Genomic DNA, 17,484 nt, shown 5'->3' with positions numbered 1-17,484 from the left:
TTGAATTATTTCAAGAAAACTATAACACATGGCCACTGTAGTCTGTACCAAAGGCAATCTTTTTCCTGGTTTATATTTGACACACTTCACAGACCAATAGGATTTCAGTATATGAACCTTTAACACTGTACAACTGGACAATGAGATTAGACTACTTACAGTTTGCTTTTCCACTTTATCTCTTCTCTCTGATCGTCTGCCTGGTCTACCGTCCGGGTCGGGAAGATCCACAACTGTAGATTGCTTTGGGGAATATTTCAGACTTACAGAATCTTTCTGCTGGTACTGGGGAAAAACAGATGAAAAAGTTAAAATTTGTTGTAAAACCACTGCATTATTTAGCTGTTTAAATTTTTTAAAATTTTATTTATAAATGACAGATACCTCAAACAGCATCTACACAACTCAAAAAATTTTGAAAAATCTCTCCAAAGATCTTCACAATGCAAAATTGTATTTAACTGTCATACGCAATCATTGTTTCATGATTCCAAAAGCGCATGCACAAAAATTCATATATATATGAGGTTGACGAAGATGGACGATTCACTCCTCTACAATATGTTTGTTTTTCAAACCTGTTATTGTGATATTATAAATGAAGAAGAAGAGTGCAGTTTGTACGGCCATGGCTGTTTAAGCAATCTTAGACAGTGTTACTACTGACCTTTATGTGAGTGTCTTTATGACTAAAGACCTGGTGATCATCTGAACTTGAAGATGATGATAAGGAATGATTGACCAGTGAAGACTTCCTAAAATTAAAAAAAAATTTAAAAAATGTGATCTCAAAAATAAACAAAAAACATGTGGGCTCTAAAAATAACATTTGAAATTTATTAAATAGAATTTCATTACACTGGTATATGGATTATAGACCATTTTAGGTTTGAAGATGGAAGAGGTACTAAGAAACATTTTGAGTGTAGGATATCGACTGCGACAAAACCCAAACCAAAGACCTGTAGATGGCTTTAGTTAGCTCAGTTGGTCAACTTCCTTATCGTTCAGGCCCTACTGATATATATATGATATGAATCATGAAATTCTACCGGCTATTTGTAAATTTTCTGACAATTAAATTGTTTACCTCTCATGCATCCCTAAGGAACCTGTTTCTGTTACATCCGGTGAAGATAATTTGCCGATATCAGAGTCAAAGAGCCTTTGCCTGGTCCTTGATGCTCTTGGGTTGGTTCTGCCAGAGTTTACTAGCTCCGTATCCACCCAGTCTGGGAGGGAATGATAGCCTTCCTCTCTTAGACGAGGCGATTTAGTTTGTGTTGGCTCGTCGAAGTATATACTCTACAAGAATAATAATAATAATAATTTATTTATAAAGCGTAAAATCCACAAAAGTGCTCTAAAACTCTATGTAACAGTAAATAAAAAAGTATATGACACAAAATATGTAGTAAAAATGCAGAATAAAATACAATATAAATGAGTATGAAAAATAAAAAGCATGCAAGTTTGAGTTTGTTGGAGTATTGCACATGAATAGAATTTAATACACAGTTTAAATATTGCAGTAATGCTGTCTAAAAAAGAAGGTTTTCAGCTTTGACTTGAATGTTGTAAGACTAGAAACAGTTCTGAGTTCAGCTGGCAGCTCATTCCAGAGGCGTGGCCCAGCCACGCAAAAAGGCTCTGTTCCCAAAGCTGTTTGTCTTGGTGATCGGCACCTCTAGACGACTCTGACCAGCAGACCGTAGGGCTCTTGTTGGCTGATAAGGGCGGATGAGATCTTGCAGGTATGGAGGTGCCAAACAACAAAAACACACACAAAACACGTGGGAAAGAAGAAACAGACGGTTCTCATGTTTTGATCTTTAGCAGAATTAGCTGATAATTAAACTAGGGAGGAATACTAAATGTTAGGTTTATTCTACAAAAATTCAGATAAATTCAAGGGATGACTTTAAGAAGTAATTTAAAAGTGAGGGCCACTTATATTTCTACAAAAAACCAATTTTTCTAATCATTACCAAAGATATTTGCAGAAGAAGCTATACATTGCACCACAAAAGCCATAGCTACTCTTGCAGCAAACGGGAGAGGCCTTGCCTCAAGATCATGAAAAGACAGGACCATCTTGTCTGATATGTTAGCAAATTCATTTTGAGATTTTCTGTGGCATGGGTATTAAAGTCTACTTTTTAAATGTGACAATTAGTCAATTGAATCAATTTTAGACCAAGTGCTTATATACCCCCAGAGAGCAGCACACAGGAATATTTCTTTCAACCCTCAGAGTGCAGCACACAGGAGTATTTCTTACAACCCTCAGAGAGCAGCACAGGAGTTTTAAGTGAATGAACGAAGAGGTTGATCTTATTGAGTGACTTAACAAAAAACACACATTTTGACTCTTCTAGCTAAATAAAAGGGTGCACAGCCACAAGACAGGAAACTGTAGGTGTCATACACAGCTGATGTGTCACCAAGTGTCGGGGGGGGGGGGGGTGGGTGGTGGGGGGGAATAGGTAGCTTAAATAGTGACAATTTTCCTTCTTGTAAAAACCCTGGAGACCGCATTAATGTTGTTATGATTGTGTGAGTTAATATAATATCATATGGTACTGGAACAAATACATCTATAGTGTGAATGTTCACTATGATATGTATGAGCTTACCATGTAGTCTGGAAGAGTTGGTAATGGACCTGGATCAGGTTTGTGGCTGAATGGCCCTTCAATGAGAGCTTTCTTCAGCATATGAAGCAGCAGCTTTGCATACATATTCCTGTTCTTCCTGAGTATCGGTAAAACCACGATAAAGGAGAGAAAAAAAAAGAACAGAAGCACTTGCATATAAAACAGAATTTAAATCGACAAAACAGAAAGTCATGCTGTAACAGTCGATAGTAAACATTGTCCAATAATATCGGCAACAACACGATGAACATTGTAAGCTGGGTCTGAGAGGATTATTTTAAGAAGCAAATCTCAAGAAAGCACACAATTCTGCATCACCAAGGTAAAATACACGTCCCTAACATTATGTCACATGAATTTATAGGATGTCTGTTTAAGCTAAAATTGTAGTGGTGATGCAAACCAAATAGGATCTGTAACAGTTTCAGTGCAGGTCATCCTATCTACATTGGATAGCTTGATGTTTAACTCCATTTTAAGGACGGTCCTATTCATCACTAGGGTTGTTTTCTTGGCATCAAATACACCAGTGGATTCCTTCGCTGTGCAATCTCTCCTGGCCAAGAAAAAAAATTCTGTCGGGCCAAATCAGTTGGAAAATGGGTGATTCTTGAAGTCCAGATTAAAACAATGCAAGAGTCAATATTAATGAAACATTGGTTTCATTTGGTAACATTTTCATGTCAAATACAATTATAGATCTTTAACATTAAAGGTTAGACGAATATAACGTTACCTGCCCGTTATTCCATGACCTGTTGGCTCACACAATTTTTTGATCCATAAGGCACATCTTTGTCTATCTGTGTTCAGGAATTAAAAAAATATATATATCTTGACCATATTTATGGTTTAGTTTTGCCCTTTAAATCCAAGATATGAACAGGTTACTGCACAAATATGTAGCAAGACACTCAGTGTGTATGAGTGGAACACCTTACTGCTGATTAAAACAAAAAAAAACAAGGCATAGTGATGTATGCTGCTAGTGCTATGGTTGAGTGAATAATGGCAGCTGCACTAGAAACAATGAAAAGCTAACCTAGACTTGGGAGGTTGTAGGTTCAAGCTCTTGGTCAGCTTAAAGTGAAGTGGGTTTTCCATATGGGAGAATCCATGGATTTTTCTATCTGAAATAGTCTTCTTCACACTAAATATGAGTCTGCCCATGCTTCCCATCTTGAGATATCGTTTTTACAAGGTATCCACAATATGACCCCTGGTGACCCCAAATGATCTTTGACCGCCACCAAAAACAAAAAGCTACTTGAACTAAATGTGGTACTTCTACACACTCAATATAAAATCAGTCTGACCTTTCCTCCTTGAGCTATCGTGTTTACAAGATTTTCACAATTTGACCCCTGGTGACCAATGACCTTTGACCTCCATCAAAAACAGTAGGCTACTTGTACTCAATGTGGTACTTTTACACACCAAATATGAAATTGGTGTGACCTTCCCTTCTTGAGATATCATGTTTACAAGCTGGGCTTCACAAACGCACTCACACACACGCACGTCATCATGGATGCACAGGTTATGATTATCATCGAACCAAAAACAAACAGCAGATATATGTATACGAGAGGGAAAAATATGTCTTGTGAGGTGCTGCCATGTCAAATAATTCCTTTCTTTTCTTTTCAATTCGTGTTGTTCTTTCTATTTATAAGACAGAGATACATAATTCACAGATGATTGTAAACATTAACGATACTTGGAAAAGAAATGGGAAAATGTAGAGACCAAAGAAAATAAAGAATAAAAGTCAAATTAAACCAGACATAAATACTGCTAGGACCTACCTGACTTATGAGGAAGTTGTAAAACAAATGGCTTCATCTCTAACAAAAATTTATCAAATTCGTCATCCAGCTCATCTGACACAGTTGCCATTTCTTAGCCTATGGTATCGAAACAAGAACACACCATTTTAATATCAAGGTGACATTTTGGCTATTTGAAACCATAAATGTACACAGTTACTGAAAATTGATGGATCATGGACATATAACAGAAATCAGACAATATTGCAGTTCTAGGATTTTTATGCAAATATCACAGGTCATCTCACAAACTTGGCTGATCTTATTTTGCTTACAAAATGATAAATATTTGCCAGCAGGTGACCCAACAGTTAAGCAGCCATGTAATTTGAGCCTAATGCATTTTGAAATTAGAGTCGGGCCTGCCAATGCGAATTACTGTACCTATCATGGCTTATCGTGATTTGAAACAAATGACCCGATTTATGTCAAACTGTAACCACTTTTCGAAAACAAGTTGCAATCTAGCCGAGTCCTACATGCATTAACTGACACAGCTAAGATAAGTCAAAGGCGGAAATATCAGATTTAATTTCAGGCCACCTTCATAAATGATTTTACCCATTAACGTCTAACATTACTAGGCCTAACTAACTAGGCTAGGTGGATTTATACAAGAGAATACATGTACAAATTTAAGGAAATTGGTCATGCTTAGCCCTAGTACAGTACAACATTTCAGTTTTGGCAGATACCAAGCTTGTAGTTGTACAAATCATTAGGCCTAAATCATTCTAGTGTTCGTAATCTGATGAAATCCATGGAATCACGTGGGCCTAGCTGTAGGAACATCAATGATGAAGTCGAAGAGGTCATACAGTATTTACCACTAACAGTAACACCAACATTCTGGCACTATTCTAGGCCTTATGTTACTTAGGCTGCAGTAGGCTAACCAAAGCTTTTACTTTGTAGACTAGGCTGACTAGTCTCTGCTGTGGCCTACACAGTTAGGTTAGCCAAGGCCCTTTCTAGGTCTTTGGGGTTAGGCCTAGGCTATAGCCTAATCAATTTTGCATTAGGCTTGCCTAGGCTACAGTATACTATTGTAATGTAGTAATATTTTTTACTTAGACTAAGAAAACTATTTATCCAGTTGTTAACAAAATGATCCTAGAAATTATCGATTGACATTTTTTAAATGATTTTACGTGTACGTTTGTCTGTAACCATTTGAGAAAATTATCGATTTGGATGTGGACTTATCAAAAATTCCAGTTGCTGGTCTATTAACATGACACACGCAGGGAATCCGCGAAAAATTTGAATCCTTCTTGAGGGTGTACGTGTGTAACGTTCCAACTAATAAGCACAAATAAGTCCCACACGTACCCTGTGTGTTTCAATTTGGACTATTTATTTGATAATAGGTTGGCATCGAGTTTAACCATCGTTAATAGGTTAGGAAACAGAATAACATGTATATAATTTGTGTTAGGTATTTCTATAATTATTTTTGTTTGTTAGCTCATCATGAGAATACATAACTCTGCAAGAGAGACAGACGATAGATGTTAAATACCTTAGTTTTCCGTGTATAGGCCTACTTTAGTAAAGAAGAAGATATAAAATAAAGCCATTTATGATTTAAGGCGGGGTGTCGCATCCCCGGTAGTCGATCCAAAAGAGTGAAGCTGGCTCTTTGTTCCCCCTACGCCTAATATTGCCAGGTAAGGGTGATAACACAAGTACATCTAGTTTCGCCATCTGCTTTCACGGAATATGGGATCGAAAACGTCCTGATATGAAATTGCACTTTACACTCATTGGAATTGTTTGCACGGTAACAAGTAATAATATTCGAACAGCACGCTGAGAGGAGTAGGAACTGAGGCAGGAGTAATGGGGTTAAATACCCCCTTAATAAATTGGTAAAATACAAGCCTTAACAGAAATGCATTCCCAAGTTTTCGCAATTTCAGAGTAATCCCCTTTTCTGCAATTATTTTTGTACTTCATAACAGCACTGTCTGAAACTTGCTACCCCGTTCACGCACTCCCATGCATCTAATTCTATACAGTGCACACAATCGTAAATAACCTTCTTTACGCTTCTGAGTAGGCTATATAGTCGTAATTATAATGCACTGACTTGAAGTTCTCGAAGTCGATGTACACCCCATTTAGTCATAATGAATATGCGAGCCTGTCAACAGGGTTCTTTGAGCAGCCACTGTTTTAAGCGAATGTATACTCTAAGCAGTGTATTAGAAAAGAACCAATCACAAAACAGCAATCGTTTTTAATGTACTTAAGATCCTCCTGCAAGCAGGAACTCGCGAAGAAGCCATCATTGGCTTATCAAAGCCGCAAGCAGACCGAAGTCAGTCTCTTAGATTCATATTTAACGTCCATGATTATGAATTGTCAATTGTCAACAACTCTGTAACTGGACGACATACATTAATCTTGGAGTGACTCGAACCGGGGACCTTATGATTGGAAGGCACCGGCGTTAACCACTGAGCTAACACTCCAATAGGCTAAACATATCTTATACCGGATAATATGTTATTTTTGAATGTAACTGATTTTAGAATTCTAACAATTATCGTAAAGAGGGGCGTATCCAGGATTTTCCAATAGGGGGGGGGGGGCGCCAGGCATGAATGATCGCCGTCCTGGGGGATGGGTCTAAGGGGAGGGGTGTACAATTTTTGCTTTCAAAGAAGGGGCTGAAATGCAAAATGGATATATGCATGGGCGGCGATCCGTACTTCCGAGTGGGGGGGGGGGGGGGGATATGACCTTGTTGACTATCTAAGCGTAGCGCCACCATGGGTTGGCGCGAAGCGTACGAGAAAATTTGGGGATTAACAAACCCTCTAGATGGCCGGAAACGGCACTTCCCGAGGTTTCCAAGCGGCATATACCCAACTTTAAAATAGGGATGTCATGTCCGAAATATCTCATAATCATGGATCCAAAATACATTTTTTTATTTCGGGTGTTATTTTGGGAAAATTGCCCCTGTCAATCTTGTTTCAGGCGCAACGTTAGAATGTTCGAGAGCTCTGTTATATTATTCGATGAAGAAAATGGCCTCATGCAAGCTATTATAGGCCTATACACATGCAATACACAATGACACATAGTTACATTCCTAGGTACCGATTGCTAGGGCATCCAGGTGAAACGTGTATTAAGCATTACCCTGGTTACATGAGATTCTCAGTTGTTCGAGGGAACATGTACGTGTGTAGGCCTACTATAGGGCCTATATGAATACTAAGAGGGTGCATATATGTACTATATCAATACCGTGGGCGCAATAATACATTTTGTTGTTATAGGGCCAATGAAGCCTACAGTCAACTATTTTTGCTTTATAAAGACGCTTTATTTGAAAAGATCGCACTGCGTTTATGGCAGGCGAGAAATGAAGCTAAAAAAGAGCCGTTCATTAACGAAGATGCATAAATGTAGGCATGAAAATATTCTTATCCCTGGCATTTGGTGGGGGGGGGGGGATATGGTGCATTACATCCCCTCCACCCATTTTCATGGGGGGATATATCCCCCCTCCACCCAGGATCGCCGCCCATGGCCATATGTGATCCATTTTTTTTTTTTTTTGCTAAACTTTTTTTTTTTTGGTGACGGCCAATAGGGGGGCGCGCGCCTGTTGCGCCCCCCCCTGGATACGCCCCTGGTAAATGTTGTGAATAAACCTTCGCAAATAGTCGAAATAACCATCTTGATGAAGGTTTTACTTAGTAAGCTTTTTTTTGTGGCATAAATTAATGAAAGTTTTACGTGACATTATAGGCTGGATCAAAGTAACATTATGATACCCTTCTAGGAAAACCATAACCACCTGACAATGATCACACAGGCTCGATGCAAGAGGACTGGGGTTGATCGAGAGCGGATCCATCGTTCGGTTTTCGTGCCCAGGTTTTTTCCTGGGTGACTTTTCTTACAATAATAGCATTATGTTCCCCTTCTAGGGGAGCCGTGATACACACCTGACATTGATGAACACACAGTCACAGTCTTGATGCAGGGGAACTGTGATTGAGAGCGGACCAGTCGGTTCTTTGTTTGGTGCCCAGGTTCTTTCCTGTGTGACTTTTCTTAAAAATCGAAAGCCATCGCTTTTCGGCCTTCTGGTTAAGATCATGTGTAAAATCTGTGTCTACGGGAATTCTTCCTAATTTGCATAAATGTAAAACGTGTACCCTCGCATAAGTTTAATTTGACTTGTTCCTCACGGTTTGTAGTAGTAAGTTTTTTTTTTGTGCATCATGATATCACGTAACAATAACAGATGCGACGAACGTAGAATGAATTGTGATATGACGTAATGTTAGAAAAGAACCAATCACGAATTTGCAATCGTTTTTTAATGAGTTAAACATGTCTTATGACGGATAACTTGTTATTTCTAAATGTATGCTATTATAAAATTGCGTAAAATTTATCCTTAATGTAGTAATTAACCTTCCCAAGTAGTTTAAATGAGCATCTTGATGGATGTTTAACTTATATTAAGCTAATTTTGTGGTACACTATACTGTAACTTGTTACGTGACAATACAGGCTGGATTAAAGTACTGGGTGACTGTTCTTAGCAAGCATCATGTGTAGCATGTCTTATATGGCGATATGGTATGTATCGTACGACGGTATCATCTTTATCTGATCGCTTCTCGGCCTTTTGGCTAAGATCATGTGTAGTATCTGTTCCCTTCGGGAATGGTGATACACACCTGACGATGATCACACAGTCACAGTCCCGATGCAAGGGGACTGGGGCTGAGAACGGATCAGTCGTTTGGTAGTTTGGTTTTCGTGCCCAGGTTCTTTCCTGGGTGACTTTTTCTTAAAAAGTATCTTTATCTGAATACTTGTGATATATGTTTAGAAGAAATACCAAACGCTGCCGCAGTGGATAGATGTTAACGATAGCAGTTATGACTATATAGCAGCTTACCGGTTTAATAAATGATCATGTTTGTCATGTTTTGGTATATGTCTTTTATATTTGGTGTTTCTATTTAGAGTTCATGGGTGAAAGAGCCTTCACGTTCGCCTACTGCCCCTCTCCCCACTAACTTATTCAGACCTGGTATATAGCAACATACATTTAACATGTATAGAAGTTACGTTTTCTCTCGTAAAATGACGGTTTATTTGGACAATCTCTGCATGGTTGAGAATTAATTTAGTTTAATATTTCAGTATTTAGAACGTTATTCACACCCCAAAGAGTGTACCATAGCCTGTACAACTTAGCCATGGTCATTAGTAGCCTGTCACACCTACACACCAAAGTGTTCACAATTCAATCATTCTCTACTGGGGCACCAAAGTGCACCACAACCCCGTGTCCCCGGGGATTAAAATACTTTATAGAAGGTTTTTTACCCCTCCAGATAAAAGCGACGACACTCTGATGTAATGTGGTGATAACCCAATCAGGGACTGGTAAAACAGTGGCCAAATACACTAAGCGAGTTACAATAAGCGAATTTCTGATGAGAGATTTTCCTTTATAAGATAATTTTCTACCTTTCCAGGTATTTAGTAATTTACAGCAAGAGGTAACTTTTTTCCTCCCAACTTTCTTTTTCGATTGATTTTTTATCGTTACCAATAGCAACAACTAATACTGTAATGAAATCTTTCCTCACAGGGAAGTCCACTGCCTTAATCACTGGACCACAACGCCCCCACAATGAGAGGCTAACCTTCGAGAGATCATATTTAAGAAGAAAGAAGTACTACGTTAGTATCTTTGTTTGCAACCATTCATCAGTATCTTCACTATTAACTAAAAGGAAAATACAACTAGACACTAAGAAAGAAAAAATCCCCCCAAAACAACTTCTGCAGCATAACAATAGTGTCTAAGCATGTGTACTGTGTAGCAATATATGTGTTTGTCCCGTATATACAACCACTATATACTGCAAACAATGTTCATTGTATTACATATTAAAAGACCAAATACTGTACCGCGTTGTGACAAAATCCATACGCACACATATATACATTCACATCGCACAGGATTATTCTCAATTAAAGTTTAAGGTGTCTTTAAAAACTAGAGGAATATAAACATGTTAATGGAATGAGCAAGAACCAAGCGGCACTAAAAAGGTAAAATTTCAACATAAACTCTGAAGAAATGATTCCGTCCAATAAAGTAGTATCGACATAAGAAAGCGGTTCGTTCACCGTAGGACCAATTTTCAAACTTGGAAAACAATAAAATTGGCTACATTGATGTAAACGTTAACCGGTTTTAATATGACGCTCTCGAGATTCTCAAAATACTACAAGGTGAGGCAGCTGTTGTTTTCTCTGCTATAATTCTACGTAGAAAATTGCTAAGCAGTGTAAGTTTATACAGTCTTATTCTCAGCAATTTGAATTACTCTGAATATGTCATGAAACCTGCACATACATATTCAACTAAGATTTTGTTTTAAATTATAGTTTTCAGCAAATTCTTGGTTATATCTATGTTAATTATTAAGAAAATATGTGGGGAAAGTATAACAATATTTTGTCTTAAGTGAAATAATATTTACTTAAAGAAAAATTGGTCGTTTCATCCTACATTGAAACTCCTCATGGAGGGTTACTATCCAAGTTACTAAAAAACAAACACCTTCGTTTTCCCAAGAGTTGAATTTTGGCCATTTTTAGCGTTTCGTCGGTATCAATTCACATTGTATACATGTTTCAGGAACCACGTAGATGCTTTTAGTTGGTTAGTAGAAACGAATGTGCCACTTTTGAAAGATATTTTTTATGTAACTTGGATCTCAATCAAGAAAAGTTCCTTCTTGATATAGTCAATTATGCATCAAGGGCAATTAGAGCAATATGTCAACAACAAAAAATCTTTAGTTTTCTACGATTGCTTTTTAAAGAACAAGGTCAAACAGCAGGTTTAGTTTAGTTACGTTTAGTTTAGTTACGTTTAGTTTAGTTTAGTTTAGTTTAGTTTAGTCTAGTCTAGTCTAGTCTATAGTCTAGTCTAGTCTAGTTTAGTTTAGCAACCCATGGATCAGGAAGCCTTATACAGTAGCTTTATTCGAGACCCTATCCGTGTTTGAACACCGGCTTATTTCAAGCCTTCTCTTTTCGATAAGTGTTCAGAGGATAACGAGGCGTGAATTCGCTCCCATTCCTGCTCCCGGGACCGCCATTTAACGTCCCCATCCGACGAACGAGAGTGTATGCACCAGCATCTGACCACTTTCTCAAATACAGAGGTAGGCAAAGACCCCCCATTCGACATCACTGCAGTGCAGCCATTACGAACAAAGTTGTTTCGGAACCAAGTGAAGAACAGAAACAAACCCCTTTTCCCAAGTTCACAAACCAGAAATACCAAATCCACGGAAAACTCCGCACATCACCACTGAACTGCAGCGAATTTGGATAGAGAGATTCTGGTCAAGAGAATCTGGCTCCTGGCGGAAGTTTGATTGTGGAACCTAAGGATTGGAAGGCGGACACTCTAACCACTCTAACCAAGCCCTTGCCTATTTTTGCCTAGGTTTATTGAAAGAAGGGGTATTCCAAAATCAATTATTGTATATATCCGAGATTACATGAGACGCTTTTGTTATAATGCTTGCTTATAGCTGTTCAATATTAGTGCTTACAAAAACCCGTACATTAACGGTCAAAATTTTGATGTAATACTACTGTGATACGCCGTTTGTACAATATAACAGCTTTTGAACATAACGGGAAACGTTATTTAGCGTGTGCATTTATCGTAAGTTAACTTTCATTGCCCGTTCAGTGAAAAAGAAAACAACATTTTGAACGTATAAGTACCGCAATACCGTAAATTAAAATTCGCTATATAAAAAGATAACATATTTTCTAACAGTGCAGGCCTAACATAGCTTTGATAAACTTCATATTTAGGCAATTTTATACATTAATGGGCACAAAGTTAGGCCTATATTCACAATATAAAGCTTTGAGTTCAGTATAATTATGAAATATATTATGTGAGCTTCGTGCATACTGTGCCCTGTTTTGTTCAGTGCAGTTAAAAGGGTGTTGGAACAATTATGTAGTGTATTCATTTAATATTTGTTACAGCTTGGCAATTCATTCCTGCATGTTTTGAAATAATAATTGAATAATATCATTGAAAATTATCACAATTTATACCATACGTGAGCTCGAAGTAAACAGTTTTGATATCATATAGTTGCACAATGAGAGAAAAATAGTTTATTTTGATTCATTCGCTTAGTTTTGACCCTGCATTTACAGGGCTCCAACTTGACCTGAAGGAATGTGATAGCGTTGTGGTCAAGTGGTTAAGGCAGTGGACTTGTGATCTTAGGATTGCAGGTTCGAGTCCTGGCCAGACCATTGCGTTGTTGTCCTTGGGCAAGGCACTTTATCTCCATTGCCTCTCTTCACCCAGGTGTATAAATGGGGACTTGTGAGGTAACTTGTAAATATAGTTGTGTGCGCCGGTTTGTGGCAGCACCCTATGGGAAGTCCCCCGGGGGACATGTGGACGTGGTGCACTGAGGTGCCCCAGGAGAGACTGAATGAATTGTGCACACTTTGGTGTGTGGGTGTGACAAGTTACCAATGACCAGGGGTTAAGTTGTAAAGTCATGTGAGGAGGCATTAGCCTCATACAAGACTGTAAACCTTCAACTTTAACTTTATATATTAACGACGGTAGAAGGGTATATTCATACTGAAATGAACCCCAGCTATGAAGCAGAACACTGACATGATGAAGAGAAACTTAAGATATATATTTGGGTCATTTTGCTTATATGACATCACACCTGTTTGCTTTCTACTGCAAAACGTGTCAACGTCAAATGATGTCTCGAAAACGATACATATACTAGGAACTGTATACGAATATAATAGAACATATTATTGTATAATCTTTCATATATTAATGTTCCTCTGGACTATACTTTTAATTCACACAACAGTTGATGTAATATTGATGTGTTGTGTTATCATTCATAGGAAACCAACTACCGTGTATATCTTCTCTCTATGGTTATTTGTTTTCTCATCCTCTTGCGACGGAGCACTGTGGTACAGAACCAACCAACACCCGAGATCAAATCTTTTATAACCAGGTTTTTATAATCCAATTGATATACCATCAGCGTCCATAGCCTAGTTGTTAGGGTGTTTTCCAACTCACTACAATTTCAATAGATAGATGGATTTGTGGATAGGTGGATATGTGGATAGGTGGATAGGTGGATGGGTGGATAGGTGGGTGGGTGGATGGGTGGATGGGTGGATGGTGGATAGGTGGATAGGGGGATAGGTGGATAGGTGGATAGGTGGATGGGTTGATGGGTGGATTGGTGAATTGGTGGATGGTGGATAGGTGGAGAGGTGGATAGGTGGATAGGTGGATAGGGGGATACGTGGATAGGTGGATAGGTGGATGGGTGGATGGGTGGATTGGTTGATGGTGGATAGGTGGAGAGGTGGAGAGGTGGATAGGTGGATAGGTGGATACGTGGATAGGTGAATAGGTGGAGAGGTGGAAAGGAGGAGAGGTGGATGGATGGATGGATGGATGGATGGATGGATGGATGGATGGATGGATGGATGGATGGATGGATGGATGGATGGATGGATGGATGGATGGATGGATGGATGGATGGATGGATGGATGGATGGATGGATGGATGGATGGATGGATGGATGGATGGATGGATGGATGGATGGATGGATGGATGGATGGATGGATGGATGGATGGATGGATGGATGGATGGATGGATGGATGGATGGATGGATGGATGGGTGGATGGATGGATAGATGGATAGACGGACATACAGACAGACCTTAAGCTATTCTTTTCGTTTTCCATACAGACATAACTTAATAGCAAGCCAATCCAACCGATCATATAATGGCGTCCAAAACAAAAGTCAACCTGCAATTTGTTCACGTCAAGATAATGTTGTGTTCATCAAAACTCATAAGACCGGTGGCTCGACCGTCCAGTCCATCATGTACCGGTATGGATACATTCGGGACCTTTCGTTTGTCATTCGGAGAACAAATGAGAACAACGGACACATTCGGTTTATGGAAGTTACAAAAGATAGTCCGAAGAAAATGTTTTTGCCTCTCCTCGATACAGGAACATGCTCATTCCGAGGTTACAATATGTCAGCTATCCACGTTGTCCATGACTGGGAAATCTTTGAAAGTTTTATGAACCCGGGTACCAAATATATAACCATTTTACGAGACCCCGTCTTTCAATTGCGATCAGCATTTATGTTTTTTAGGCTGTACATAGGAACAATAGGTAAAACGGCTGAAGACAAACTGCTTCAGTATACGAAGAGAAACTTGTGGAAATTGTCAAACTATGGTAAAAACAGTCAGTCGAAAGTTCTCGGTTTGAAAACAGAGTATTTTGAAGATGAAGCCAAGATTAAACTATTTATCAACCAGTTAGACATAGAACTCGATCTGGTCCTCATTCATGAATATTTTGATGAATCAGTTGTTCTTCTGGCAAGAGAGTTGTGTTGGAATTTAGAGGATGTCGTTTACACTATCGAAAATAATCGAAGTAATCACAAACCAAACCTGGACTCCGAATTATTGGATAACATTCGGAAGTTTAATCATGCGGATGTTCTTCTTTATGATCATTTCAATCAGACATTTTGGAAGAGAATCGAACAACAAGGACCTATGTTTTGGCGAGATTTGGAAGAGTTTAGGATGCTACAAAATAAGACTATGTACAAATGTTTTAACAGCTCAACCATTCCTGAAGATTACGTTTCTGGACATAATATTTCTGATTATTGTGATCGATACGCGGGTGGCAATTTCCTCTTTAAAAATGTATTCACAAAGCAAAACAGACCGTGTTAACCTGTGACAAGTGCTCTTGACCCAGCATGCTTTCTCAATGTATGAGAGAATTTACAGTCTGCATGTGCCAAGGGCAATACTGAATCAGGTGACATGATCGAGATGAAAATCCATTTATTAATAATTTATTAATAATATGAATACAACTAATATAAGGTTTTCTTTTGATGAAGAGGTTTACATTACTCTGTTCCAGTAGATATAATGCCAGTGCTTTGTATTTTGCGGGATTTGGGGGAGTGGGTGTATTCAATTAAATTCTTGTTAATTTCGAACATAATTAAACATATATCTGTATGACAATATATATGTTTAAGTCACTCAAATGAAAGGTAACTAGAGAGGACGACACAGTTAGAATAAGAAGACAATCGAAAGTAATGACAAAACTCAACAAAGGAAACATTGGGAAAAAAAGTACGATTTCCCTTGTAAGAATTAATGTTTAACCGTGTTTAGTAGAAAGAGTCAACAGATCAGCAAAATCAGGTAAAGCAAAATGGACTATTTGCTCTGCAAGGGATCTTATGAACAAAGGGTACAACTCTTTGTGATGTTAATTTAGCCTCCAGCAATATAGGATAATCAAAAGAGTCAGGAAGTTTATTGTTTTCTTTCGTTTATTTGTTCTCTCTCCTTGTATTAAACAAGTGTGAATTAACTGTCACTTTTAATTGGGGCATTTATATGTAAACTATAACCAAGCAAAACGTTTAGCCTTTGGTCAAACGGATAATACATACAAGACGTATTTGAGAGAATATAATTATGGGCAACGATACGACGAAACTTCCATCCAAATATCTCTCAAATAGGATCGCAGAAATAAAACGTTTTCATCTTTTTCTTATATCAAAGAGAGCCTTCCACACCCAGTGGATGATATATTGTCACTAACTTGAGAGATTGATGGTTGATGGTTGAATGTAAACCTATTTCTTTTATTGGCTAAATCCTGCGCTACCCAGGAAGAGATCCATCATGCCAGATGCTCATGACAAGCTTGATATTCCTTGTAAAATGATCTTGCTGATTTATTCTTGTTATATGATATATGGTGTTAATTGGTCATGGAGCTATTTTCGGATTCATATCGCAACATCCTATTGAAAAAATTGCTATGTTATTTAAAAATCATATTTGTTTTAAAAAAATATGAAAAAAGAAAGGAAGACAAATGACTCGAATATTTTGCAAGTGATGTTCTGAAATAGTTTTGTTTTCCTTTTATAAGTTTCTTGTTGATTTATTCTTGTTATATGATATATGGTGTAAATTTTAGGTCCTGAATCACACATAACCTTAAGGTCATGGAGCATGTTTAGGATACTATCGCAACATCCTATTGAAAATTTATTTTGATATTTTAAAATCATATGTTTACTAAAACAAAATGAAGAAATAAATGAAAAGATTGACTCGAATATTTAGCAGATGCTTTTAAAAATCCAGCTTATATCCCTGTTATAATTTGATTGTTGATATATTCTTTATTGTTATATGATATATGGTGTAAACTTTAGGTCCTGAATCACACATAACCTTAAGGTCATGGAGCATGTTTAGGATACTATCGCAACATCCTATTGAAAATTTATTTTGATATTTTAAAATCATATGTTTACTAAAACAAAATGAAGAAATAAATGAAAAGATTGACTCGAATATTTAGCAGATGCTTTTAAAAATCCAGCTTATATCCCTGTTATAATTTGATTGTTGATATATTCTTTATTGCTATATGATATATGGTGTAAACTTTAGGTCCTGAATCACACATAACCTTAAGGTCATGGAGCATGTTTAGGATACTATCGCAACATCCTATTGAAAATTTATTTTGATATTTTAAAATCATATTTTTACTAAAAAAAAATGAAGAAATAAATGAAAAGATTGACTCGAATATTTAGCAGATGTTTTTAAAAATCCTTATACCCCTGCTATATTTTTATTGTTGATATATTTTTTATCGTTATATTATATATGGTGTAAATTGTAGGTCCTGAATCACACATAACCTAAAGGTCATGGAGCTGGTATCGAATCCAATAACAACATCCTATTGAAAATTTATTTTGATATTTTAAAATCATATTTTTACTAAAACAAAATGAAGTA

General features: G+C 37.5%; 3 protein-coding genes and 1 pseudogene across 7 annotated transcripts in view; 2 read left to right on the top strand and 2 right to left on the bottom strand.

The window, feature by feature from the left end:
• Positions 1-5,884, bottom strand: part of LOC139960171 (centrosomal protein of 112 kDa-like) — a 29,192-nt gene extending 23,308 nt beyond the window's left edge. Inside the window, exons 1-7 of one of the 2 annotated variants that reach the window (XM_071958335.1) lie at positions 5,638-5,884; positions 4,466-4,564; positions 3,394-3,460; positions 2,637-2,754; positions 1,091-1,305; positions 668-755; positions 160-285 (exon numbers count right to left, since the gene is read on the bottom strand). In XM_071958335.1, the coding sequence (XP_071814436.1) occupies positions 160-285; positions 668-755; positions 1,091-1,305; positions 2,637-2,754; positions 3,394-3,460; positions 4,466-4,556 (705 nt within the window). In that variant the 5' untranslated portion in view covers positions 4,557-4,564; positions 5,638-5,884. The remainder of the gene's footprint in view (positions 1-159; positions 286-667; positions 756-1,090; positions 1,306-2,636; positions 2,755-3,393; positions 3,461-4,465; positions 4,565-5,637) is intronic. The other variant, XM_071958334.1, reaches the window with a different exon arrangement.
• Positions 5,885-9,130: 3,246 nt separating this feature from the next.
• Positions 9,131-9,203, top strand: LOC139960726 (U2 spliceosomal RNA; annotated as a pseudogene).
• An 830-nt stretch (positions 9,204-10,033) lies between these two features.
• Positions 10,034-16,777, top strand: LOC139960067 (galactosylceramide sulfotransferase-like). 4 transcript variants are annotated; one of them, XM_071958114.1, is made up of 3 exons: positions 10,034-10,216; positions 13,469-13,584; positions 14,340-16,777. In XM_071958114.1, the coding sequence occupies exons 1-3, from the start codon at positions 10,106-10,108 to the stop codon at positions 15,361-15,363; spliced, it is 1,251 nt and encodes a 416-aa protein (XP_071814215.1). In that variant the 5' UTR covers positions 10,034-10,105; the 3' UTR covers positions 15,364-16,777. The 4 variants fall into 4 exon arrangements, with proteins under 4 accessions (XP_071814215.1, XP_071814217.1, XP_071814216.1 ...); XM_071958116.1 differs by lacking the exon at positions 10,034-10,216 and adding an exon at positions 10,335-10,591; XM_071958115.1 differs by lacking the exon at positions 10,034-10,216 and adding an exon at positions 10,336-10,774.
• On the bottom strand, positions 13,632-14,267 carry LOC139959691 (uncharacterized; the record flags this gene model as incomplete). The annotated part of the gene is made up of 1 exon (XM_071957490.1): positions 13,632-14,267. A coding segment is annotated over one exon (636 nt), but the record flags the coding sequence as incomplete, so codon positions are not given.
• Positions 16,778-17,484: the final 707 nt, after the last annotated feature.

The sequence above is a fragment of the Apostichopus japonicus genome, chromosome 19, assembly GCF_037975245.1.
Source record: "Apostichopus japonicus isolate 1M-3 chromosome 19, ASM3797524v1, whole genome shotgun sequence".
Classification (NCBI taxonomy): Eukaryota; Metazoa; Echinodermata; class Holothuroidea; order Aspidochirotida; family Stichopodidae; genus Apostichopus; species Apostichopus japonicus.
This window is presented reverse-complemented; position numbering and strand designations above follow the sequence as displayed.